The sequence below is a fragment of the Pinus tabuliformis genome, chromosome 8 (assembly GCF_031772625.1).
Source record: "Pinus tabuliformis cultivar Carrire ecotype Pingquan chromosome 8, CPIR1, whole genome shotgun sequence".
Classification (NCBI taxonomy): domain Eukaryota; kingdom Viridiplantae; phylum Streptophyta; class Pinopsida; order Pinales; family Pinaceae; genus Pinus; species Pinus tabuliformis.
In genome coordinates this window covers 389,385,091-389,410,305 of record NC_142294.1, presented here as the reverse complement: position 1 = coordinate 389,410,305, position 25,215 = coordinate 389,385,091, and the positions used below count along the sequence as shown (strand labels likewise).

General features: G+C 33.7%; 1 protein-coding gene across 1 annotated transcript; it reads left to right on the top strand.

The window, feature by feature from the left end:
• Positions 1-821: 821 nt before the first annotated feature.
• LOC149235728 (uncharacterized) lies at positions 822-25,128 on the top strand. Its single transcript, XM_089368639.1, has 5 exons — positions 822-915; positions 1,007-1,120; positions 3,162-3,280; positions 15,680-15,741; positions 24,624-25,128. Exons 1-5 carry the CDS (start codon positions 822-824, stop codon positions 25,126-25,128), a joined length of 894 nt encoding a protein of 297 aa, XP_089224765.1.
• The last annotated feature ends 87 nt before the right edge of the window (positions 25,129-25,215 follow it).

Below are 25,215 nucleotides of genomic sequence, written 5' to 3'. Positions count from 1 at the left end.
ATAAGGGTCAATGCCCTCCCCTATGAAACTTGGTGACAATAAGGGTCAATCCCCTCCCTTCTCATGTGCTTAGTCAATATACCATCCTAAAATTCCTAAAATAATAAAATAATAAGCATTTTAAATTAAAAATAATAATAATAACAAAAAAAATTATATATATATATATGTGTGTGTGTGTGTGTGTGTGTGCGCGTTTCATCAATGTCAAAATTATAGTGAGTTCGGTAGGCTTCTCTCCAAACTTTTTGAAAATAAGAATATAATATTAAATCAAACTAAATAATTCGTTCCTTTTAAGTCCACCAAAATTAGATCTGTGGATATTAACCACCACCAGCATCATCTATTATATAATTTAAACTTTTAATAATAATAACAGATTACTATTTTACTCCCCAATCAAATACTACATAAAATAATAAAAATAAAAAACAAACGAAAACCGGAGTTTTTCCGAATCAATAAAAGGATTAAATAGCACTAAATTCCCCACTAATGGCATTGAGCGATTCAGTGTTGGGCAGTCAAGCCAGTTCCAGAAAACGGAAAATGCGGGCAAAATCGTTGTCAAAACGCTCGGTAATGTTATATAATGATTTTATCTGTTACCACACTTGTGGAAAATCCCGATAAATCTTCCTGGTAACGCCCAATCCTAAACAATTATCGCCAATGCAAACCACTATAAAAACGCGCACAGCTCTGGACAACCTGCACCGCTTTAAACACATTGGTCAAAAAAACCAAAGAAAACACAAACAAACCGGGTGGTGTTGTGATTAAAAGTATTGAAGATGGTTCATAATTCTTCAATAACTATGGCCATATCTGTACTGTGTTTTACGTTCATGGCGCTGCTTTCTCAAGCAACAGCGCCAGATCTGACTACGGATTATGCTCCAATGCCAGCAGGTAGTTTTTTAAATGCTTGTAAAACAGATTATTTTATAGATAATTTCTATTTATTTTTCTTTTAATGGTGATCATATTGATGCTGCAGCAGGTGGAAGCTACTCAATGTCTTCTCAGGTAAAGCCTCAGGATGATTTTGAGATCTGCGCTCGTTGTGTTTTCATCAAGAAATGCTGTCCCAACTGTTTTTCCTCTCAGTCTTCAGGTATGTCGGCACACACAAAATTACAAGGATAGGAATTTATTTTAAAATTTAGAAATTTTGGAGAATATCACTGGTTTTTAATATGTAAATTGTAAAATGTTAGCTAGTGAAAATGTTTAAATTTCCAAACGTTTTTATATAGTTTTTGTATAAATGTTACTAATATCTTTATATTATAAAAGTTTGGGCTAATGATTTTTAGAAAATTTTGAAATTAACTCTTTAAAACAAACTATGCACGCTGTAAAATGCATTTTACAGCGTGCATAGTTTGTTTTAAAGAGTTAATTTCAAAATTTTCTAAAAATCATTAGCCCAAACTTTTATAATATAAAATTATTTTACTTTAGCAAAATTTGTATAGAAACTATATAAAAAATTTCTAAACTGAATAGCTTTACTTCTTCACCCCTGTCAGTATCCCCTGATGCAATGAGTGCTAAGTGGACTATTCAGAAATAATGAGAAATTAGTCAGTTACGACTACCTCTCATAGATAGAAATGGTCATAGATGAATGACTTTAGTCAGTTAGGACTACCTCTCATAGATAGAAATGGTCATAGATGAATGACTTACTTAACCCAGTTGAATCCCAAAAAATGATATCTAATATAATGCACTGTGAAAACCCCCAATACTTAATTCAAAAAGAGTTAAGGGAACTCTACTTGAATGGTTCATGAGGCACAATACTTGCTAAGGTTTTGCAAATGGGGTAGCAAGCTAAGTGGGCTTGATTGTGGGGGAAAACTCCACAGTTAAACGCGCTTGAGCCAGAGGGGATCTGGGATGGGTGACCCCTGGGAAGTCAGGTGCAAGCCCCAAAAGTGATGATTCACGCTATGTGATTTATTTCACTAGTTTATGTGATTTATTTCACTAGTTTGACCTCTCGGGGAGTGGGGTGCAAGCCCTAAAAGTGATGATCACACTAGTTTGACCTCCCGGGAAGTCCGGTGCAAGCCCTCGAAGTGATGATTACACTAGTTTGACCTCCCGGGAAGTCCGCCCCGAAAGTGATGATTACACTAGTTTGAAGTGATGATTACACTAGTTTGACCTCTCAGAAAGTCGAGTACAAGCCCTGGAAGTGATGATTACACTAGTTTGACCTCCCGGGAAGTCGGGTCGATGATTTCACTAGTTTGACCTTTGAGGAAGTTGGGTCCAAGCCCTAGAAGTGATGATTACATTAGTTTGACCTCCCGGGAAGTTCGCCTAGGGAGTGATGATTACACTAGTTTGACCTCTTGGAAAGTCCGGTGCAAGCCCTTGAAGTGATTATTAATTTATTACACTAGTTTGACCTCCCTAGAAGTGATGATTACATTAGTTTGACCTCCCGGAAGTTCGCCTAGGGAGTGATGATTACACTAGCTTGACCTCCTGGAAAGTCCGGTGCAAGCCCTTGAAGTGATTATTAATTTATTACACTAGTTTGACCTCCCTGAAAGTCTGGTGCAAGCCTTGGAAGTGATTATTACACTAATTTGACCTCCAGGGGAGAAGTGATGATTACACTAGTTTGACCTCCCGGGAAGTCGGGTGCAAGCCCTGGAAGTGATGATTACACTAGTTTGACCTCCTGCAAGCCTTAGAAGTGATGATTACACTAGTTTGACCTACTGGGAAGTCCGGTGCAAGCCCTGGAATGATGATTACCAGGTGAAGCCCAGAAAATGATGATTGACGCTATGTGATTTATTTCACTAGTTTCAATCTGATATCTAATTTTTATGTAGTTTCTATACAATTTTTGCTAATATAAAATAATTTTATACTTAAAAATTAGTTTGATGATGTTTAAAAAAAAATTGAAATAACCCTTAAATTTTTCTATACTTTCAAATAATTTTGTTTTACTTCTTTTATTGAAATTTAATCTGATTCTACAAAAAAAAAATTATAGTTGGAAAGACAAAAACGACTTCAATTTCTTAATTTATTAATATATTTATCAAATTTTAAAATATTCCGAAAATTCACAATTTATACAAAAATAACTCATTTTTTTTATATACATTAATGGATTTTAATAGATTTACCAGGAGTCGACGACACCGTAGTCGCAACAGAAGGCAAAAGTGAGTCGGCGTTTTACTCCACTGATGCTTTTCAGGACTGTATGGAGTGTGCAGTGGGCAAGAAATGTTGCACTGTCTGCACCTCGACTTTCACTCGGCCTCCTTAGTATGTTTATTTATCAATCACTCTATTAACTTGTTTTTTTTTTTCCAATAAAATCATTTTAATATAAATTATAAATAAAATGATGTAATGTTACTTTTTAATAATTTTTTCTAATGATGATGATGGTGGTTAAAGTCCACTGAGACCAAATAATGGTCTATGGGACCTAAAGAAACAAATTATCTATTTTGATTTAAGATTTTATTCCTATACTCAAAAAGCTTGGAGAGAAGCCTCCCGAGCTCATTATAATTTTGACATTGTAAAAGGTTAGGAAGGTCAGTATTATAACAAAGATTGTGAAACTGAGATCTAATGTGGTTATACGGGGGCACTCTAAGAGGAAGTGGTTTTCATCCTCGATGTTCCTATTCTCACATATATGGCAGATCCTTTCCGTCCATGGCGTTTTAGGAACTGCCCAACAAAGTGTTTCACTATGGATCTCATGAGAATTCATTCTAATCTTTGCTATATTAATTTTCTTCTTTGAGCTAGTTAAAATAGAGAGATACTTTTGATCTTCTAGGGTGGTGTTGATGACATTCTTATAATAACTTAATTTTCTTTTAGCACCTAAATCTTTCTCACACCACATCATTTTTTCTTTGAACTTAGAAGTAACAATATCTTTAATGTTATTTATGTTTTGCAATGCATCATTTTCATTGATCTCCCAATAGTTTAACCAGGCTTTGTGTCTTTATTTAATAATTTATTTAATATAAATAATCAAATAAAAATGTAATGTTAATTTTTAATAATATATAGAGTAAAAAATGCGTTATCTAATTAACAAATTATAGTTTTTAAAAAATTAATTTTTATTATAAATAATATGTTAATATTTATTTTTATGTTTAGTTATTTTTATGTTTAGAAACATTTTATAATTTAAAATGGGAGAGATGTTGTTACGTTAAATAAAGTGATATTAAAAAAATTGTATTGTATGGAAGTTTAGTTCATGGTAAAGAAGTTAAAAGATATATAATTGATAATTGAATTTAATATAAATAAGTATATAAATAAAGAGTTTTTTAAGAAATATGTAAAATAATATAGTTTATTTATAAAAATTATAGAGAAATTTATAAAATATATAGAGAATGGTTGAATTTTTAATTATAAAAGTAAAAAATATTCAAATATTTAGAAGAACAAATTTACATAAATAATTATGTATTATAAATTAAGTATTGACATCTTGGCATAATATATTTATACCATCTCATATATATATACTAGTTATATAATATTGTGCAATTGGACAAGAGATATAATATATATATATAAATGTAAAAGTCCATGAATGAGAAACTTTTGCAGGAAGAATAGATACACCACCAGTAACAGAATTGAAGAAGAAAGAAAACATTACTAACTTTTTGAAGCTTAGATAAATTACTGTAATTTCCAGGTTTTGCTATGAACCATAAATCTATACTCATTCCAGTTTAAGAAAGAAAAATTTATTATTATATTTATATGATATACATTAATTTATATGATGTTAAAAAATCTTCGTTAGGAATTTAAAGTAGAGAAAATATATTTTGGCCTTCTAATTACTTGTACGTGTTTTTTTTTTCTATATATTTACTTGCTTTTATAATATTATTTTGCTTTTTTTATTCATTTCAATTTTGCAATAAAACTTGTTTTAACCCAAAAAAAAATAAAATTTTAATATACTATAAAAATATATATATATATATATAATAATTTTAACTAACAAAAAGACAAAAATAAAAATTTTAATATATTAGAAAATATTTATTTAATTTTATAAGAGATAAATATTAATATTCAAAACATTACTAAGATAAAATCAACAATAAAATAAAATAAATAAATTATATTATATTATATATATATATATATATATATATATATATATACTTAATTTCTAAGTAGTAAATAAATTTTTATCCATCATCATAATTTGAATATAAAATTTATGCCATTAGAATTTTCATAGAGTGAATTAGCCATTTTTGAATTTGGAAAAAAATAAAACATAAATAAGAATGAGAAACTTGAACATGATATTTTTAATCATAACATATCAATGCATATTATTTGGTTTTTATAGCTTAAATCAATGTGTTTCTGTATTAGGTAGCACTTTCGCAACTTATTGATATATCTAAAAATTTTCTTGGTTTTATATATATATATATATATATATATATAATTTAATTTAATTTAATTTAATTTAATGTTGAATTTTAGTTAAATTAAAAGTTTTTTAGTATTAAAAAATATAAAACTTAGTTTAAATTATTTATCAAACATTAAGATCAAATTTCTAAAAATGCAAATTTTTTCTTAAATTTTTTTTAAAATTTAATTCTTTTTAACTTATAATAAATCCAAAATTAAAATAATAAAATATTTCAAAAAATATTCCTATAACTAAAACATTCTCAATAATTTACTATTATATATATATATATATATATATATATATATTTATACCAAAAAATAAAAATAAATTTATTTTGATTATAAAAAAAATATTTAAATTTTATTATTTTATTTAATTATTAATATTGATCATTTCTTTATTATTTAGCCCAATAATATTTATTTATGATGAAGAAGATTTTTGCATGACTTATACTTTAGGATTTGAACCATGAACCTGGCTGACTCTATTCCCATAATAGTAATCTTATAACAGGGCATCATCCTCCTATTCTGTTGAGATTTGAACCATGGACCTGGATTTATTCTATTCGTAAGAAACGCACACTTACAACGTCTGCGGGTGCAAATTGCTTCTGAAATAAAATCTGGCCCCTGGCCCCTTTTCTATAATTCTGTTTGTAAAGCAGGCGTTCGTCCTTTGTCCTGTGGAACTAATTCAGTGTTGTTTTCTGTTGTGTATAGTACAGGGTGTTTTTGTTAATTAAATTTTATAAAAAATATTAAATTTGATTTGGAAAAAATAAATCAGTTGCATAATGACGTTTATCTATATTGAAATTATGTCTTTACATTGTTGTTACTTGAAATTATGTCTCTGCAGTGTTCTCTATTTAAGCCTTTGTCAAATTCTGTCCCTTGATGAACCAACCACACTTGTTGGTTCGAAAAGAGTTGGCCAAAAAAATTCTCTCATGTCGTTTTTATTATTTGTCAATATGCATTAGTCAAGGCTTGAAATTAGAGGATGATTCTCTTAAAGTTTACTATCATGTTTTTCCTTTCAGTACTTCGATTGTTTAAGATATTTCTAGAACTGTTTTCTCGCTTACCACATTTCTTCTCCCTTACGCTTATAAAATTATGTTGTTTCCTTGCATTCGTACTCTGTGTTAAGGGAAAAGGTGCCGGAGATCCTCAAATATCTCAGGCTTTGGAAATACCTGATCAAGGTTTGCCCCTTTCTCATTTGGGCTTGCTTCTTAAATGTATTAAGCTGTAAAAAAAACGAGTTTAATCTATCGCTTACAATGACTTCTAACAGACAACTTGATTTCCTTATTATCTCGTTGATGTATTCAGTGACAATCTCTGTCAATGAGGGTTTGTTACCCTAATAGTTTTTTACTTGCTTTTTTATTAGATAACTATGAGGGAGTTTTTCTCCTTTTTCAATATTTTATGTTCTTCTAGAATGAATTATTGTGAACGAATTATAATCTTTAACTGAGCACTTAAAATTCCATTTCTTGCCTGGAATAGTTGTTCATGCAATAGTTGTTTAGTAATTTTTTTTATGAAAATGCCATAATTCGTTTCCTAATTTACGATGAAGATTAGTTTTGCACAGGATAAATATTTATGATAGTGATTAGCTTACATCGCTGATATCAAACACATGATATATATATTTATAATATTGATTAGCTTGCATGGATTATATCAACACAAGATAAATTTCTAGCTTAAAATATGAGAATTCTTTTACTTGTCTGGATCATTGTTTCCCAGATTTTTCCTACTTCAGTCGAAAACAAGACCTTGCTTCTGTTTTCTTTGCCTCCCAACCTTGAGACTATTAAACCAAATAGTCTCCCCCTAAGTTGCTCTTGTGTACAAGAATTTCTTCTCTATGAAAACTCACAGTCTCACTGCTATCTGGTCCAAACCAGACATAGCCACTTAAACACTGTCCGACCTATCAGCACAAATTTCTCCTCCTTTCTTTCTCTCTTGATCTCAGATACCCTTATCCTCTTGATATTCTTGAATAAATTCTCAAGAAATAAGTTAGGAGCAAGTAACTGTCTCCCACAACATATTATTAAGTAAAAATAATATTTACTGATAACTGCTGCTTTATTTTAAAAAATAATTATATTCCATAAATAGTTTTCCTGTAACTGAGAAAATAAATAGTTTGTTTGATTTGCAGTAATTAAAATATTTACAAAGTCTGGGGATATCACATCTTCCCCCCTAAGATGTAACATTGTCCCGATGTTTTCCCTCTAAAAACAAACCTTGAAAGGTCTCCTTCATAACCTGCTCATCTTCCTAGGTGGCCTCTTCCGGCCCATAGTGTTGTCATTGCACTTTAACGTAGGTGATAACTCATTTCCGCAGTGTTACTTCTCTTCGATCTAGTATAACCAGAGGTTTGACTAAGGAGTCACCTTCCAGTTCAACCTACATAGCAACAAAACAATTAAGTCATCAATCGGTTTGCTTAATAAATCTCTATTAAAAGAGAAATTTCTTAAATATTTTTACCTGAATATCTTGCCAACTAATTACGGGTTTAGGATCATAAATGTATTTCTTAAGTAGAGAAACATGAAAGACATTGTGCACATAGATGTGGCTAGGTAAAGCTAGTTGGTAAGCCACCAGTCCGATTCGAACTAAAATCTGGAAAGACCCACAAAATCGAGGTGCTATCTTAGCACATCTGGTCCATTGCAAGGTGCTCTTCTTGGCTCGTACTCGAATGTATACATGATCCTCTACGTGGAATGCCCGGAAGTTTATTTTCCGATCAGCAAAATTCTTTTTCCAGTCTTGAGTGGCTTTCAAATTAGCTTGTACCTTTTTCACCATCTCCTCCATTTATTCTACCATATCCCGTCCTAACATCAACTTGTCTTTTGGACCACTCCAAATCAAGGATGTTCTACACTTGCATTCGTATAACACTTCAAAGAGACTCATTTGTAAAGATGTATGGTACCCATTTTTATAGGGAAATTGTACCAAGTGCAGGTAGTCCTCCCATTTGGATGGTTGTTGCATTACATAAGTTCTCAACATGTCCTCAACTACTTGATTTACTCGCTCCATTTGTCCATCCGTTTGTGGATGATAAGCAGTGTTGAAGTGTAGTTGTGTGCCCAAACCTTCAAAAAGGGCCTTCCAAAAGGCTGATGTGAATTTCACATCACGGTCGGAAATGATCATTTTGAGTATTCCATGCAATCTAAAAATGTTTTGCATAAACATGTTAGCGATTTGTATCGCTTATAAGTTGACTGGACATGTATGAATTGAGAAGATTTTCTCAACTTGTCCACTACCACCATGATGGAGTCATTTTGTCTTTTTGACTTAGGCAGTCCGGTAATGAAATCAATGGATATGGTTTCCCATTTCTATTCCGGGATAGGCAGAGGGTGGATTAATCCTGCTGGGTGTTGGTGCTCAGCTTTTATTTGCTAGCATTCTAGAAATTTGGCTAAATATTTTACTACCTCCTTCTTCATTCCAGGCCAGAAGAATTCCTTTCTCAGGGCAGAAATCATTTTCTGGTAACCAGGGTGGCCTACATAAGGGATCTTATGATATTCATCTAAAATTAAATTTTTAAGATGTTTCTGGTTAAGCACATATATCCTTTTTCTATAAATCAGTAAATCTTCTACATTTACCGCATATCCTAATTGTTGTTCATGGTTGTTCAAAACTTTTTCTTGTTGCCATAAATCTTGTTCAGTTGTTTCATGAATCTGCTCAAAAAAAGTTGTTCGTGGTTCACTGAAAAAAATTCATATAAACAATTTACCTTTCGGCTTAAGGCATCAGCAACCCAGTTTTCTTTCCCCTTCAAATGTTTGATTTTAAAATCAAATTCACTTAGGAACTATTCCCAACGAGCTTGTCTAACATCTAAAGTGGGTTGTTTGAAGTAGTTAATCAGACTATGGTGATCAGTCACCAACAAAAATTTCTTACCCAACAGGTAATGTTGCCACATCTTTAAGCATGAATCACTGTTGTCAGCTCCAAGTCGTATGTTGAATACTTTTTCTCGTACTTATTAATATTTCTTGACTCGTAGGAAGCAACCATGCCTTATTACATTAACACGTCACCTACACCTTCCTTGCTAGCATTCATACAAACCATGTACTCTTTGTCGGGATCAACAATGTTCAAAATGGGTGTGGTGGTAAGTAGATGTTTTAGCTTATCAAATCTCCTTTGACAGTCGGGGGTACATTTGAAGGCTTTTCATTTCTTTTGCAGAGAGGTAATAGGATATGCCACGATGAGCCTAGGTATTGCAACAATAATGTTGCAACTCCCAGGGCTACCAGCTTTACTTATCAACCCAAGTTTCGTACAAACTTGGAGGTGACAGTGCTATATGCACAAGTAGAAGTGAAGGTCCTGCCTATTGTCACTGTTTATAGAGTCAGAAGAAACTTTAATTTTTTTATGGAAGGAGAGCAAACCTTATTCTAAGAGAGAGCTACTTCTATTGCAGTAATGAAGAAAATAGCATGAAAGGCTAAACTTGCACCATAACCTAACTTAATCAACCAAACAACTGTGCTAAGCAGAATTTGTAATTTAACATCAACCTAAGGCTAATTATCTATGTTTGCATAAGTAAAAACATAAAAACTAGACTAAGGAGTAACAAAGAAACTTAGGCTAAGTCGGGTTTCAGGCGGAAAAAGCGATCGGAGGTCGAAATTAGTGAAAGGAGGGTGCGAGGGAACAATAGCGCATAAGAACCGTTGGATCAGTAGGTGAAAGGTAATGAACGATGGAGATTTGATCGTGGAAGGTTACGTAGGAATATGGGTGAATAGGGTTGCTAACGAAATAGACGGTTAAGATCTTATCACGAAGGTTTTAAGTGAAGGGATGGACAAACAAGGGAGCAAGGTGGATGAACGGCGAAGATCGTGTTGCGAGGGATTTAGGTGAGTGGATGGATGGATAAGGGAACAAAGGAGATGAGTGGCTGAGATTTAATCCCGCTGCTGAGGTCAAGAGATGGAAAGGCGAGGCTAACAGGAGCAATGGACGGCTAAGATCTTATCGTGCAGGTGAAGGTCAGAGATGGATGACGGAGATCACATCGCAGGGAAAAGAAATGTGCAGAAATGAGGGAGCAAGTTTCTAAGGCGGAAATTAGTTTCTTGCACGCCCTTCAGGCAGTAAGCAATTTTCATAATTTTCACATGATTCGACTTACTGCACGACACATAGCAAGAGAAAACCACTTTTCTCGCATGCTCTCGGGTGGATAACTTTCATGCATTAATCCACACGAGATTGCGCGATAGCCGTTGGATCAAGCGGGGCTTATCAACGGTGGAGATCGGCCAAGCTGGTTAGAGATTGAGTGAAGTGACAGTCGTCAGATCGGGCAAGGCAGATCGACGATGGGGACTTAAAGTTCATAAAGTGAATGGTGGACTCCATGTGAGGTAGCAGTTGAAGAAAATAGTGAATCAAATGGTGATTGTGAAGGTTTGTTGGTGATCGGATGACAAGGAAGCGATGGAGGGAGAACGTGCTAGAGGCGGTTTCAAAGGAAAATAACAGAGAAAACCAGTGAGGGTATACAACTAACTGCATTCAATCAATGAACTCCACAGCCTATGCAAGAACCAGAAACTGTGTTTTTGGGGTTACTGGCGGGTCTCTGCCTCAAGTCATGGTCCCAGAGGGAGGAGATGAGGCCGAGACACCTATGCACAACCTGATAGTAATATTTTCCTCTAATCTAACCTATGAATTAAAAAAAAAATGACAGTAAACTACAGCAAATGCAACTACTGAAATAGATGAACAGAAACATGAAGTTATTCAAATAAATGAACAGAGCCAGAAAATTGCTTAACCAAATGAATCGGAACCAAAACTTCTTGAGAAAATGCATCAGCAAACCATGAAACTAATTAACAAATAAACAGAAAAGAATTATATTCTAGAATAACAGAACAGTAAAGAGGAGTTGTGGCTACTTGGGTCAGGCCCTAACCCAAGAGCTTCAACCCTCGAAGTTTAACTTAGAGCTAGCTTAAACAGAACTCATCTTTATTATAGAAACCATGGATTACAGAGCAAATTCACAAGTCTTTGCAGTTTAGAAAATAAAACAGAGTTTTACAAATGAAGTCTGAATCCTAGTGAGGTCCTAAACCTCTCTATTTATACATTTTGAAATCTCTAACAACTTCCTTCCCATTAGGGAGGCTTGGCCTCTAACGAAAGAAAACTTCTTGTTGTCCCTTTCACTTGCTTGGTTGTCTTCTTTAGTCCTCATGATGTGGTTGTTTGCACTCCGAGCTGATGGAGGAATATTCGAATGGAAGGGTAGTAGATGAGGAGGATTAACCTCCTAGAATTCCTCTACCTTGTCCTATTCAAATCTTGACCAAGGTCTTTGCTATAGTTCTTTGCTTTTACCCTTTATACTTGCATTTCTCCTTGCTTTTATCCTTTATTCGTGAATTATATGCACATTAGACCACAAAGCCAAATATCCAACTCTAACTCATTTCATAAACAAAATATAATCAAAAGTATGCAATAAGTTGTAAGAATAGTTGGTTTGACCAAGCTGGGAGGTGAATTAAGGCCAATTAAGGTCCATATACTTGCTCAATGATGAGATTCATCAGCCACTCTAGAAAAACCTTTCACAAAACTCCAATAGTATCCCGCTAGACCCATGAACGATCTTATGTCAGCTACAACTTTCGGTACCAGCCATTCCATGATAGTTCTTATTTTTTATGGATCTACTGCAATTTCATCCTTGGTGATGACATGTCCCAAGTACTGGATTTTCTCTTTAAATAAATCACATTTACTTTACTTGGCATACAGTTGGTGTTCTCTTAGGACTTGCAAAACAATACGGAGATGCTCCTTATGTTCTTCTATGTTCCGAGAGTAGATCAATATGTCATCAATAAAGATTAACACAAATTTGTCTAAGTATTGAAGAAATATAATGTTCATGAGACACATGAAGGGTGATGGGGCATTAGTCAGCTCAAAAGGCAGCACTACGAACTCATAATGTCCATAAGGAGTTTTGAATGTTGTTTTTGTTATATCCTCCTCCTTTATCAAGATCTAGTGATAGCCTGATCAGAGGTCAATCTTATAGAATACAGTTGCTCCTTTTACCTGATCAAATAACTCATCTATACAAGGGAGGGAGTATTTTTTCTTAATGGTCAGCTTATTTAGCTGACAATAATCCATGCATATTTGCAGGGTTCCGTCCTTCTTTTTAACAAATAATACTGAGCTCCCCAAGGGATACACTGGGACAGATATACTTTTTATCAAGCAACTCTTGAAGCTCCATTTTTAATTATTTTAGTTCTGGTATGCTCATTCGGTAAGGTTCTCAGGAAACTGGGGCAGCTCCCGAAATTAACTCAATGGTAAAATCTATGTCTCTCTTTGGGGGTAGGCCCAGAATTTCCTCAGCAAATACATCTGGAAAATTTTGTATCACAGGTATATTCTCTAGTGAAACAGTTTTATCTTTAGAGTCAATATACCCTACTGTCTTGCACAAACTTGGTAGCCTTTTCTGATGCACTTTGCTAATTGGGAAGTTGTTATAGGTCTTAATTACAGAGGTTTTTGAACACCTTGAATTTCTTGACTCTCCCATTCCTCATCTAATAGTTATGGTTTTACAGTTGATGAGGGACCAGTGTTTTTCCAACCAGTCCATTCCTATAAGGATGTTGTATGACCCCAGGGATAACACATTCAAATCATCTATGATAGGTTGAGTAGCTAATTTTAAAGGATAGTTACTTACCTTAGACAAAACTCTCATTTTTTCTCCTGTGGCTAGTTGTACTAACCAAGAATTTTTAAATTTAACAGCTTGTAATTTACATTGTTCCACTATATTGGGACTAATGTAACTTAAATTGGCCCCTGAGATCAATTAAAATAGAACAGATTTGGTAAAAAACAATGCCTTCAAATTCAACCATGGTTGGTAGAAATTTTTCCAGATGATCTTCAAGGGCCACATTAATTTTAGGAAAGCTCCTCACCACTTCTCCCACAGTAGATGCCTCTTTCAGTGAGATCTGATCTACTCCCTTGCAGTGAGAGCAGTTTTTGAAATGATGCGGGCCTCCACATCCCCAACACTCTACAGGTGGTATGTTAATTAATTCTGCTTCATTTCTGTGAGCTTGCTCATTTGTCCTGGTTTCTCCTGGTACTTTAAATCTGGGCTTCATATTTCTGTTAGTTTAACCTTTATATAATCCTTTGTTGCCCGTGCCCTTATTCCCCTTGTGGCTGTGAATAAATTTACTTCCCTTTTTGTCAGCCCACCTCTTTCTCATATCTCCCTTTGGTTTATTTTTCTGGTAGCAAATCTGTGCTTTACGAATAACTTCATCCATGGTTTTTGGGTTGTCAAACTCCAGTCGTTCCTTCATGAACAGTGGAAGACTGTTGATAAACTGTTGCACCTTAGCTTTTTCTTCACGAATATAAGGGACATATCGCAATAATGATGTAAAATTTGTTATGAACTCATCCATGGTCATTTGACCCAGTCAAAGATCATGAAATTCTTTTGCTTTTTCATCATAAAATCTTTCTATTAGATATTTTTCTTTAAAATATCTCTAAAATTTTTCCCAGGTTATGCTTTGTTCATTGACTCTGCAAATTGTTTTTACTTCCTCCCACCACAGTGTGGCTTTCCCTTGTAGTTGGAAAATGGCCATACAGGCCTTCAGATTATGATCATACTCGTATAGTTGGAAATACGTATTCATATTAATGAGCCATGCTTCTACCGCCTCTTCATGTTCACCATTGAAGAGAGGAGGCTTGATTTTCCGAAACTCCCCTTAGACTTAAATTTTCTTCATTTTCTGAGTCTTGTGGTTGGACACATTATCTAATTCTTCTTCTTGATTGTCTTCACCACCATCTGTTTCCACATTCTCAGTTTGAAACTCTTGTTCCCCCATCATATTGTCGTGCTTAGGGCTAGGGACTAGTGGCCAATGATTCTGTCTATCTGATATAATTTTCAGGATCTTTCCCTTCTCCTACATTAATATTTCATTGTTTGCCTGGAGCCGGGCCACTTCACCTTTAAATTCTTGTATAGTCACCATAATATATGGATTGGTATTTTTTGGTTCATCGCCTAGCTACACCCACACCACAGGATTGCCTTCCTAAAATGATGTTGGTCATGTTCCCATTACAGAACTGTGTGGAAAATTCCCAGTTTTCCTCATGTTGTTCGCCGCTTCTTCCTACATGCATATAATAGAGTTTGTTATTTCTATATTCTAGAGGTCTCAATTTTGGAAACCTGGCTCTGATACCATATGTCACACATCTACTAGCTAATAATACCATAATATAAAAAAATTACTTAATACTACAACATCACCACGTCACCCACAAAAATCTATCTTGACAGTTATGAAATGAAATGTAATCAATACAAACAATCGTTAAGCAGTAATCTCATTAAACATTGACCTTATATATATATATATATATATATATATATGATATATATATATATATATATATATATATATATATATATGCAAATGACTGTTTAATAATGTGTTACAAATGACTCAATACTAAGCTATAAACTGGATGGTTCGTTGTTGAACCAGTCCACCTGTCATCACACAAGTTGATTTCAGTTTATGTAACAACAATTGTCCCTCCATCTATCAATCTATTAATGTGCCTTATGCCCTTTACATATTTCGCCCTCGGTGATTGTCTGGACCTTTGCACTGTAATTACTTACCAATCCTTCCATACTCCACTTCGCATTAACTTGTTGCGGATTACTCAGCCTAGGTGTTGAAGCTTCCTTGCTGGAGCCTTTATTGCAATACTACTCTGACTGCGGCTTTGGAATTCCCTCCAGATCGACAGTCTCTGGACATTTCGAGGACCAAATGGAGGATGTGCATCTCAGGTTTCTATGCCCCGGGTCAAGTGCATTCTCCCTCTCATTCTTTCCTTGCCAGTGGTGGCTCCAGCATTTGTTGCAGAGATTTATTCCCTTAAGCTCATAATGTGTCACATTTGAATATTGGTTCGTAGCTCTGCTTTGTTACAGTGTCATTATACAATGTCTAACAAATGGTTATTCTTACAGGGCTTGAGTTTCATGGCGCCACCATCACCAGCGGAGAGATTTCTCTGTCGAGCTTATCCCAGGTATATTGTTTTCCTCATATTTTTTTTCATTTCCTTCATTATAGTTCCCTCAGTCTTATTAATTACGTAAGCCCATCTAAATCCCTATCTTTTTCCCTGTTGGAATGGAAGGGTTTGCAGTGCCATGATGAAGGTGGAATGGAACCCTTGCTCAACATTTGGTTCTCCACAAAAACCGGTTTATATATCACTGAGTATCTCACATTGTTATGGTTCTCTCTATTCAGTTTAACTGATTTGGGGTTCTAACTCTCTAAGGATGTTGTTGTATGAACTACTTTACTTGGTCTGCTCATTTTTTCTTTCAAACCCTCTCGACTACTTGGGAAGCCGAGATATTTTGTAACTGAAAAGGGGTATTTGCCCTCCTAGTTTCTTAATAGTTTTGGCTATGGATTGTTATTTATAACGGCCTGTAGGTTGAGGTTGGTGTATCCAATACCCTGGCTCGGTCGGATGTAACTCAACTTATGACAATCTTTAAGTTTTCATGAATATTATGAATTTTGTCTTAATTACCTCATTTGTCTTATCTCTATATAATTTCTAATGGTGACGATTTCTACCACAATACCTCAGTCCAATTTAATAGTTCATAAATAAAGGGTTTATAAATAATTCCATTTTCTATACAAATTAAGCACTTCGAATTTCTATTTAAGAGGATATGATCTGTCACTATGCATTAGTTAAGGCTTGAAATTAGAGGACGATTCTCTTAGAGTTTACTGTCATGTTTTTCCTTTCAGTACTTTGAATGTTTAAGATATTTCTAGAACTGTACTCTCGCTACTGTTTATCTCGTTTAATTAGCTAGGTTTGTCTGGGAATTTTACCACATTTCTTCTCCCTTACTCTTATAAAATTACGTTATTTCCTTGCATTTATACTCTATGTTAAGGGAAAAGGTGCCAGACTATCCTCGAATATCTCAGGCTTCGACAATACTTGCTCAAGGTTTTCCCCTTTCTCATTTGGGCTTGCTTCTTAAATGTATTAAGCTGTAAAAAAAAAAGAGTTTAATCTATCACTTACAATGACTTCTGACAGACAACTTGATTTCCTTATTATCTGGTTGATGTATTCAGTGATAATCTATGGCAATGAGGGTTTCTTACCCTAGATGGTTCTTTACTTGTTTTTTTATTGGATAGCTATGAGAGAGTTTTTCTCCTTTTTCAATATTTTTTGTTATTCTATAATGAATTACTGTGAACGAACTATAATCTTTAACTGAACACTAAAAATTCCTTTTCTTGCATGGAATAGTTGTTTAGTAATTTCTTATGAAAATTCCATAATTCATCTAAACAGTTTCCTAATTTACAATGAAGATTAGTTTTGCACAGGATAAATATTTATGATAGTGATTAACTTACATCGCTGATATCAAACACAAGATATACATATTTATAGTATTGATTAGCTTGCATAGATTATATCAACACAGGATAAATTTCTAGCTTAGAATATGAGAATTCTTTTACTTATTTGAACTGTTGTTTCCCATATTTTTTTCCTACTTCAGTCCAAAACCAGACCTTGCTTCTGGTTTCTTTGCCTCCCAACCTTGAGGCTATTAAACCAAATAGTTTCCCCCAAATTTGTTCCTATGTACATGAAATTCTTTGTAAGGACCACATCCAGACTATATACATTTTTTTTCTTTAAAATCACAACAAAATGAAACTAGAAGAGAAACACATTAGGATTTCATTTCAAGAAACATATCATAACATTTACATACATTTAACTAAGACCAAAATAGTATTGCAACACATATGTACCGTTCACCAGAAGACGAGACTCCATTTGCTTTGTTGTTGCTAGTATTCCCTTGTTGTCGGTCACCTCCGTGAATGAATGGCGATGTACTTGATCTGAATGCGATGACCCACCAGTTAACCTCCCAACCGACTCCTTGGGTACTCTTCTTCCCCGCGGATCCCCGAGCTGCAATGGGGTTGTACAATGGAGAATTGCAATAGCTAGTAGAGGAGAGCACTCCTTGGCTCAAGAGTCCCCTCTCTAAAATCCTCTACCTCACCAAACTCACTATAGGATCGTAATCACTGCCTTGACATCATCTCATCCATCCAACAATAGGGTTCCCAAAAAAAGTCCCTTCTCTCATGGCTTGCCCCTTCTTTTATAGGAGTCCTCATAGGTGACAATTGGCATTTCATGCATAATTAGTTATTTTTTTATAATCCAATAGCTTGATTATTCACCCACCCAAGTGTCACTCTCTCATCAAGGGTCTCCCAAAATTATTTACTTAAATTTTAATTTAAAACTAATATTTTCCTCACCTCAACAAGATTCCTATTTCTTCTCCTAGTTGCCTCTTTATCCCCCTTTTTATTCCTTAATTTGTGTTCATTACTAAAAGTCAATTAATGAGTCAAGATTTGATCCCTTGTCTACTCCCTAATTTAACTCAAGTTATATCTTAGATGGATATTCTTATGTTGGTTGTTGCCACATGAGGTTCTCTACATTTCTCTAAATTTAATTTATTATTCTTATTTTAATTCACCTTCCTCTTCTCTTAATTAGGTTTAATTAGTTTAGGATTAATATTTATCCTTATAATATGTTCCTCTTTACCCTTTTTCCCTAATTAAGCTACATAATCTACCTAATATTTTCCAACATGGGAAGGGTAGAGTTTTTAATGTAATCTATTTTATTTCTACCTATGATCCTCTTAACCCAAGTTCTATTTTTGATTTAATTACCTCGGTTTCTAACATCATTTACCCTTGATGTAAATTTTCTTGGTTTTCATTTCTTGATTATATTTATTAATTAATTTATTTTTAATGATTCCAAGGTGCCAAGTTTGGGTCGTGCCCTTCAAGAACTTCCCTTGAAGCTCCAAGGGTGCCATGCCTAAAAATTTATTTGTGATGTCAAGGGTGAAAAGTTGGTCGTGCCCTTCAAGAAAGTCCCTTGAAGTTCCAAGGGTGCCACGCCTAACATTTTATTTGTGATGCCAAGGGTGCCAGGTTGGTCGTGCCCTTCAAGAAATTCCCTTGAAGTTCCAAGGGTGCCACGCCACTTGCCCTTCAAGCATTCAGTGACTACGAGGGGAAAGTATAGGTGCAACATCATAGATCGCTATCATCTCTTATGTTGTCTGCTATAGTGAGACTGATGGTGTCGGGGATCAAGGAATCCGCCTTGATGCGCGCCCCCCGGTAAAATCCTCATGAGCGACCCAACTTGGGAACCTTCCCTCATGGCATCGTGATCTTCAAGGCGAAGGTGTTTCAACCCTTCCAGCCCAAGTCACGGCGGGAGTGCTAGTGGGTGAGATCAGGACACTGTCCCACCCCTCCCATGTAGTTCCATCCACTTGTACAACCCCATCACCCATATGTGAGTCATTCGGCCAAGCAACTCATATGTGCCTGCAACCATTACGATATCATCAGAATATAGATAAACATATATAGCAGGTTTCAAAAACGATTAGAAATTCAAAGATAAAATAATATAAATTTTCATCAAACCAGGTGTCATCAACTCGTCATGTGCGAGTGCCTCTGGTGGTTTCCTGCCATACTCAATAATAATCAGTAACCAGTTTTTTTCAGTGTTAGTCATTGTCATAATAGCATTATTACCATCACCTGGTCATTCACATCATTGTTCATTGTGAACCAGAACTAATGTAAGTAGCTAATATAGGGGATACATCCATCATGGCTATCATCATCAAAACATCAATGGAAACCTACATATCCATCAAGTTATCAACATCGTAACATCAATAGAAATATACCTATCCATCAAATTTATCATCCTCATGATATCAATAGAGAGCATACATATCCTTTATTGCCATCATTATCATAAGTTCAATAGAGACCAAACATAACTATTTATGCTACAATCACCATAATATCAATAGAGAACATGCATAACCATTAATGCTACAATCATCATAATACCAATAGATAACATACATAACCATTAATGTTATCTTTATCATAACATCAATGGAGAATATACATAAACGTCTCAACCACTAATAATAGAGTCATGTGCCTGGATCCTCAACCTGAGGTCCTCAAAGAATAATGAGTGGGCCTTAGGGCTAAATGAATGTTAGTGTCATATCACTGTTAGTCAACTAGAGCGGGGCACTACATACACCCCCTCTTAATAATAGACTTCGTCTCGAAGTCCTTGGAATAGGTAAGGAAAACAGTGACGCATCTCTTTGGTGTCTTCCAAAGTAGTTATCAGAATTCCATCAAGAGGGCACCATTTGGGTTCTTATATGGAAGATTCTGCAGAACACCTCTCAGTTGGGACCGACTAGAGGATCGAGTATTAATGGGACAGTTTGAGGGAACTTTTGAAATCTTAGAAAGGAAAGGGTCGGTGGCATATAGGCTTGCCTTACCTCCATCTTTAGCATGTATGCATGATGCGTTTCATGTTTCTGTTTTACGTCATTATATTTCAGATCCTTCGCATGTTATTGACTTTGGTCATTTGCAGCACCAAGCTTGTTTGAATTTGAATTTACAATGATTGGTAATCACATAATAGTAATAAGCACATAAAAAAAACAGGTTATATCTAAAAAATAGTTTTAGGATTCATGTTGGTGAATCATGCTAGCCATAGTTGATCAATTATGAATCACTAACAATTAGTTTGAAATGATTCTTCCTTCATTATCCATACTAGTGATTCTCTTTTAAAACGAAAAATCCCCCACCCCTCATATTTGGCTATCAATGCAACGCCTTTGTGTAAACCAAAGATATTTATAGTAAGGAATTACATTTTCACTTGTAACTTACTAGTCTTCCACCAAGTCAATATTAGTGTTTCTTAGACAAGAAATACTCAAATGTGACCTCTTACCAAGAATTTTCTCTTGCTAATGAATGCTCTATTTATTTTATTTTTCTTTTAAAGTTGGTCTAATATATATCATTTTCCTTTTACTTTTGTCTATTTAAATGTTTCTAGCATGGTTCCTCTTAGAATTTTAGTTTCATTTTAAATCTAAATGAAACAAACATGTTTTATTATTTTAGTTTAACATTTTATTGAAATGAAACAAACATGGTTTATTATTTTAGTTTAACATTTTATTGACTTTTAAAAATTAAACATATTAATCAACAATATTTATATTAATTTACATACTAAAATATTTCATAAAATTACTTTTACATATAAAACTCCAAACCATCATTCAATAAAATTAACCATATTACTTAACAATATTCCTATTACATTACATATAAAAAAAACATAACCATGTATCACTTTATTTATCATCATTCAATAAAATTAAACAGACTACTCAGTACATACTAACAAAAATATTTCATAAACATAACTTTTGCTCATAAACTTCCAACTCTCGTTCAACAATGTTCATGTAAACTTTCATTAAATAAGCATTTAAAGTTTAAACTAACAAATATATTTCTTAAATTCCTATAACTTTTGCAAATAAACTTCCAAGCCATCATTTTCAACAACCTTCATATAAACTTTAAATAAGCATTTAACAACCTTCATGGAAGCTTCCTTTAAATACAATTTGGGCTAAATAAAAGTCTCGTTGACCACATTAGGGATTATGCACTACATATTGAAAGACAAATTCTGAAGCACTTCAAAAGTAATTATATGGACACGCTAAAATCTCTTTTTCTATTTTTAACATTATCTAGACCTAAAGTTCAATATATGGTTGCATGAGTACATGAATACACTTACATGAACGTAAATGCAAAATATCTAGAGATATATTAATATCTCCACCTCTCCTCATCGGGTCTTCTTCATTTCTTTCGCCATGTTGCCATATGCAGGTTTTTTTTTTTTTTTTGTTACGCATTGTTCAAAACCTTGTAATGTGCCTGCAACATTATCTAGCCATTTGCAAACGAGATTTGGTCTCAACCAACCAAAGGTTATTTTATTTCTTCCTTATATTGTATCTTTTATTCAATCTAAGGTTATTTTATTTCTTCCTTATATTGTATCTTTTATTCAATCTATTTCCTCTCAGCACTTGCTCACGCTTTGCATTTAGCCTCCTAAGAAAACTGCATAATGCTTGGCATGTAACCTTTTGGAATCAATCTATAAACCATTATTTGGAATGGCTCAGAAATTCATCTAGATGAATAATGTCTTGGCCTCGAAACATTCAAAAGATATTTTATTTGAATATGTAGAACCTTATGTTTATAATCAAATATTCTCTATGTAACGTCTAGTCTTCAATGCAATGCACCGATTATCCATTCCTTTAAAAGTATAGGACATCAAATCCGGAGGGTTCTTCATTTACACTTTATTGCAGCGTAGGAAATAACTTATGAATAGAACCTCTGAGTTCTACATGCAGTTACTAATATAACATGCATGAATCATAACAATATAAACAACGTCGATGAATAATCATTTATAGTTGCACAGAAGTAAAACCATAAATACAATGACATCAATTTCATGAATTCACACTGTAATACAATGATTTATCTTGAAAATAATTTTATAATTTTTTTTATTTTTTTTTTGGTGGGTGAGATTATTTTTATTTACTTAATTTAAATGGATAATTATATTTCATCCTCATCTCTCGCTTTCTGAACTGTTGGGTTGAACCAAAGTTCTAAATTGACATTAAAGGGACAAGATGTAACAAGGAAAATGAAAATCGTGGACAGTGTTAATTCATTAATAGTTAAATTTCTAAATAGCCATCACGAAACAAAATCAGAACGGTAATATTGGATTTCTCAAATCAAATTTGCTCATATTCTTGAATTCGCCCAGAGCATTATTTAAAAAGGACATTATTCTATGTTTTTGAGAACAGAAAATGAATCTAAATGAAAACAAACATGTTTTATTATTTTAGTTTAACATTTTATTGAAATGAAACAAACATGTTTTATTATTTTAGTTTAACATTTTATTGACTTTTAAAAATTAAACATATTAATCAACAATATTTATATTAATTTACATACTAAAATATTTCATAAAATTACTTTTACATATAAAACTCCAAACCATCATTCAATAAAATTAACCATATTACTTAACAATATTCCTATTACATTACATTTAAAAAAAAAACATAACCATGTATCACTTTATTTATCATCATTCAATAAAATTAAACATACTACTCAGTACATACTAACAAAAATATTTCATAAACATAACTTTTGCTCATAAACTTCCAACTCTCGTTCAACAATGTTCATGTAAACTTTCATTAAATAAGCATTTAAACTAACAAATATATTTCTTAAATTTCTATAACTTTTGCAAATAAACTTCCAAGCCATCATTTTCAACAACCTTCATATAAACTTTAAATAAACATTTAACAACCTTCATGGAAGCTTCCTTTAAATACAATTTGGGCTAAATAAAAGTCTCGTTGACCACATTAGGGATTCTGCACTACATATTGAAAGACAAATTCTGAAGCACTTCAAAAGTAATTATATGGACACACTAAAATCTCTTTTTCTATTTTTAACATTATCTAGACCTAAAGTTCAATATATGGTTGCATGAGTACATGAATACACTTACATGAACGCAAATGCAAAATATCTAGAGATATATTGATATCTCCACCCCTCCTCATCGGGTCTTCTTCGTTTCTTTCGACATGTTGCCATATGCAAGTTTTTTTTTTTTTTTTTTTTTTTTTACGCATTGTTCAAAACCTTGTAATGTGCCTGCAACATTATCTAGCCATTTGCAAACGAGATTTGGTCTCAACCAACCAAAGGTTATTTTATTTCTTCCTTATATTGTATCTTTTATTCAATCTATTTCCTCTCAACACTTGCTCACGCTTTGCATTTAGCCTCCTAAGAAAACCGCATAACGCTTGACATGTAACCTTTTGGAATCAATCTATAAACCATTATTTGGAATGGCTCAGAAATTCATCTAAATGAATAATGTCTTCGCCTCGAAACATTCAAAAGATATTTTATTTGAATATGTAGAACCTTATGTTTATAGTCAAATATTCTCTATGTAACGTCTAGTCTTCAAGGCAATGCACCGATTATCCATTCCTTTAAAGTATAGGACATCAAATCCGGAGGATTCTTCATTTACACTTTATTGCAACGTAGGAAATAACTTATGAATAGAACCTCTGAGTTCTACATGCAGTTACTAATATAACATGCATGAATCATAACAATATAAACAACGTCAATGAATAATCATTTATAGTTGCACAGAAGTAAAACCATAAATGCAATGACATCAATCTCATGAATTCACACCATAATACAATGATTTATCTTGAAAATAATTTTATAATTTTTTTTTTTTTATTTGGCAGGTGAGATTATTTTTATTTACTTAATTTAAATGGATAATTATATTTCATCCTCATCTCTTGCTTTCTGAACTGTTGGGTTGAACCAAAGTTCTAAATTGACATTAAAGGGACAAGATGTAACAAGGAGAATGAAAATCGTGGACAGTGTTAATTCATAAACAGGTAAATTTCTAAATAGCCATCACGAAACAAAATCAGAACGGTAATATTGGATTTCTCAAATCAAATTTTGCTCATATTCTTGAATTCGCCCAGAGCATTATTGAAAAAGGACATTATTCTATGTTTTTGAGAACAAAAAATGAATCTGGAAACTGTTTCTTTCTTAAAGAACAAATAAAAATATGACGCAAATGGTTATACGTGTCAATCAACGTGGGTTATACAAAATAAGATCTGATGATTAGAAATTTCGCAGGCCACTCATTGTTGCACTTCCAGTTCAACATCAGTTCAAGAAACCCTTTATCTTGAATATCTAATATCACTACTAGATTTGATGAAAGCATAGGTGTCTTTCAAGGGTTAAGCCACATGTTTTCAAGCCTGCCTCTCCAAAGCTCGGAGAACTGACAAGTGGAAAGTGGGACGAGATTAGCACCGTTATTCAAATCTATCGTTCGTTCAAGGTGGCCTCTAATCCAAATTGGATTGAGGCAGTAAGCCGTTGTGAGAACATTGTCGAGGTTGAAAGCTTGCAGAAGCCGCTGGAGCCGAATCTGCCCAATGAAGACAATGGTGAAATTAAGGATCCCGAGTTTCAAGTTATCGACAGTGGCAGTGACTTAGAAGAGGATGATCTGAAATTTGCATTTGGCAAAAGACAGAGGGATAGAAAAACTGCAGCTTTACAAAGGCTCACAACTATGCAGCGTGTCTATGTTGGTCGACTGATTAAGATGCACGGAAATGACTACCAGGTTATGTCAAGGGACATGAAACTGAATGCAATGCAACATTCAATTGCAGCTCTCCAGAAATTATGCAACAGATTTCGTGCTTACCAAAAACTGTAACGTTGCATAAGAGACCAGCATATTGGAGCTAAGAAGATTTGGTGATCTGTCTTCATTTTGTTGCATATTGACATTGTCTTTACATGT

Coding starts and splice junctions, on each gene's coding strand:
- LOC149235728 (XM_089368639.1), top strand. CDS start 822: ATGGCCATATCTGTACTGTGTTTTACGTTCATGGCGCTGCTTTCTCAA. Junction 916..1,006: donor TTATGCTCCAATGCCAGCAG/GTAGTTTTTTAA, acceptor ATGCTGCAGCAG/GTGGAAGCTACTCAATGTCT. Junction 15,742..24,623: donor CTCTGTCGAGCTTATCCCAG/GTATATTGTTTT, acceptor ATGAAAGCATAG/GTGTCTTTCAAGGGTTAAGC.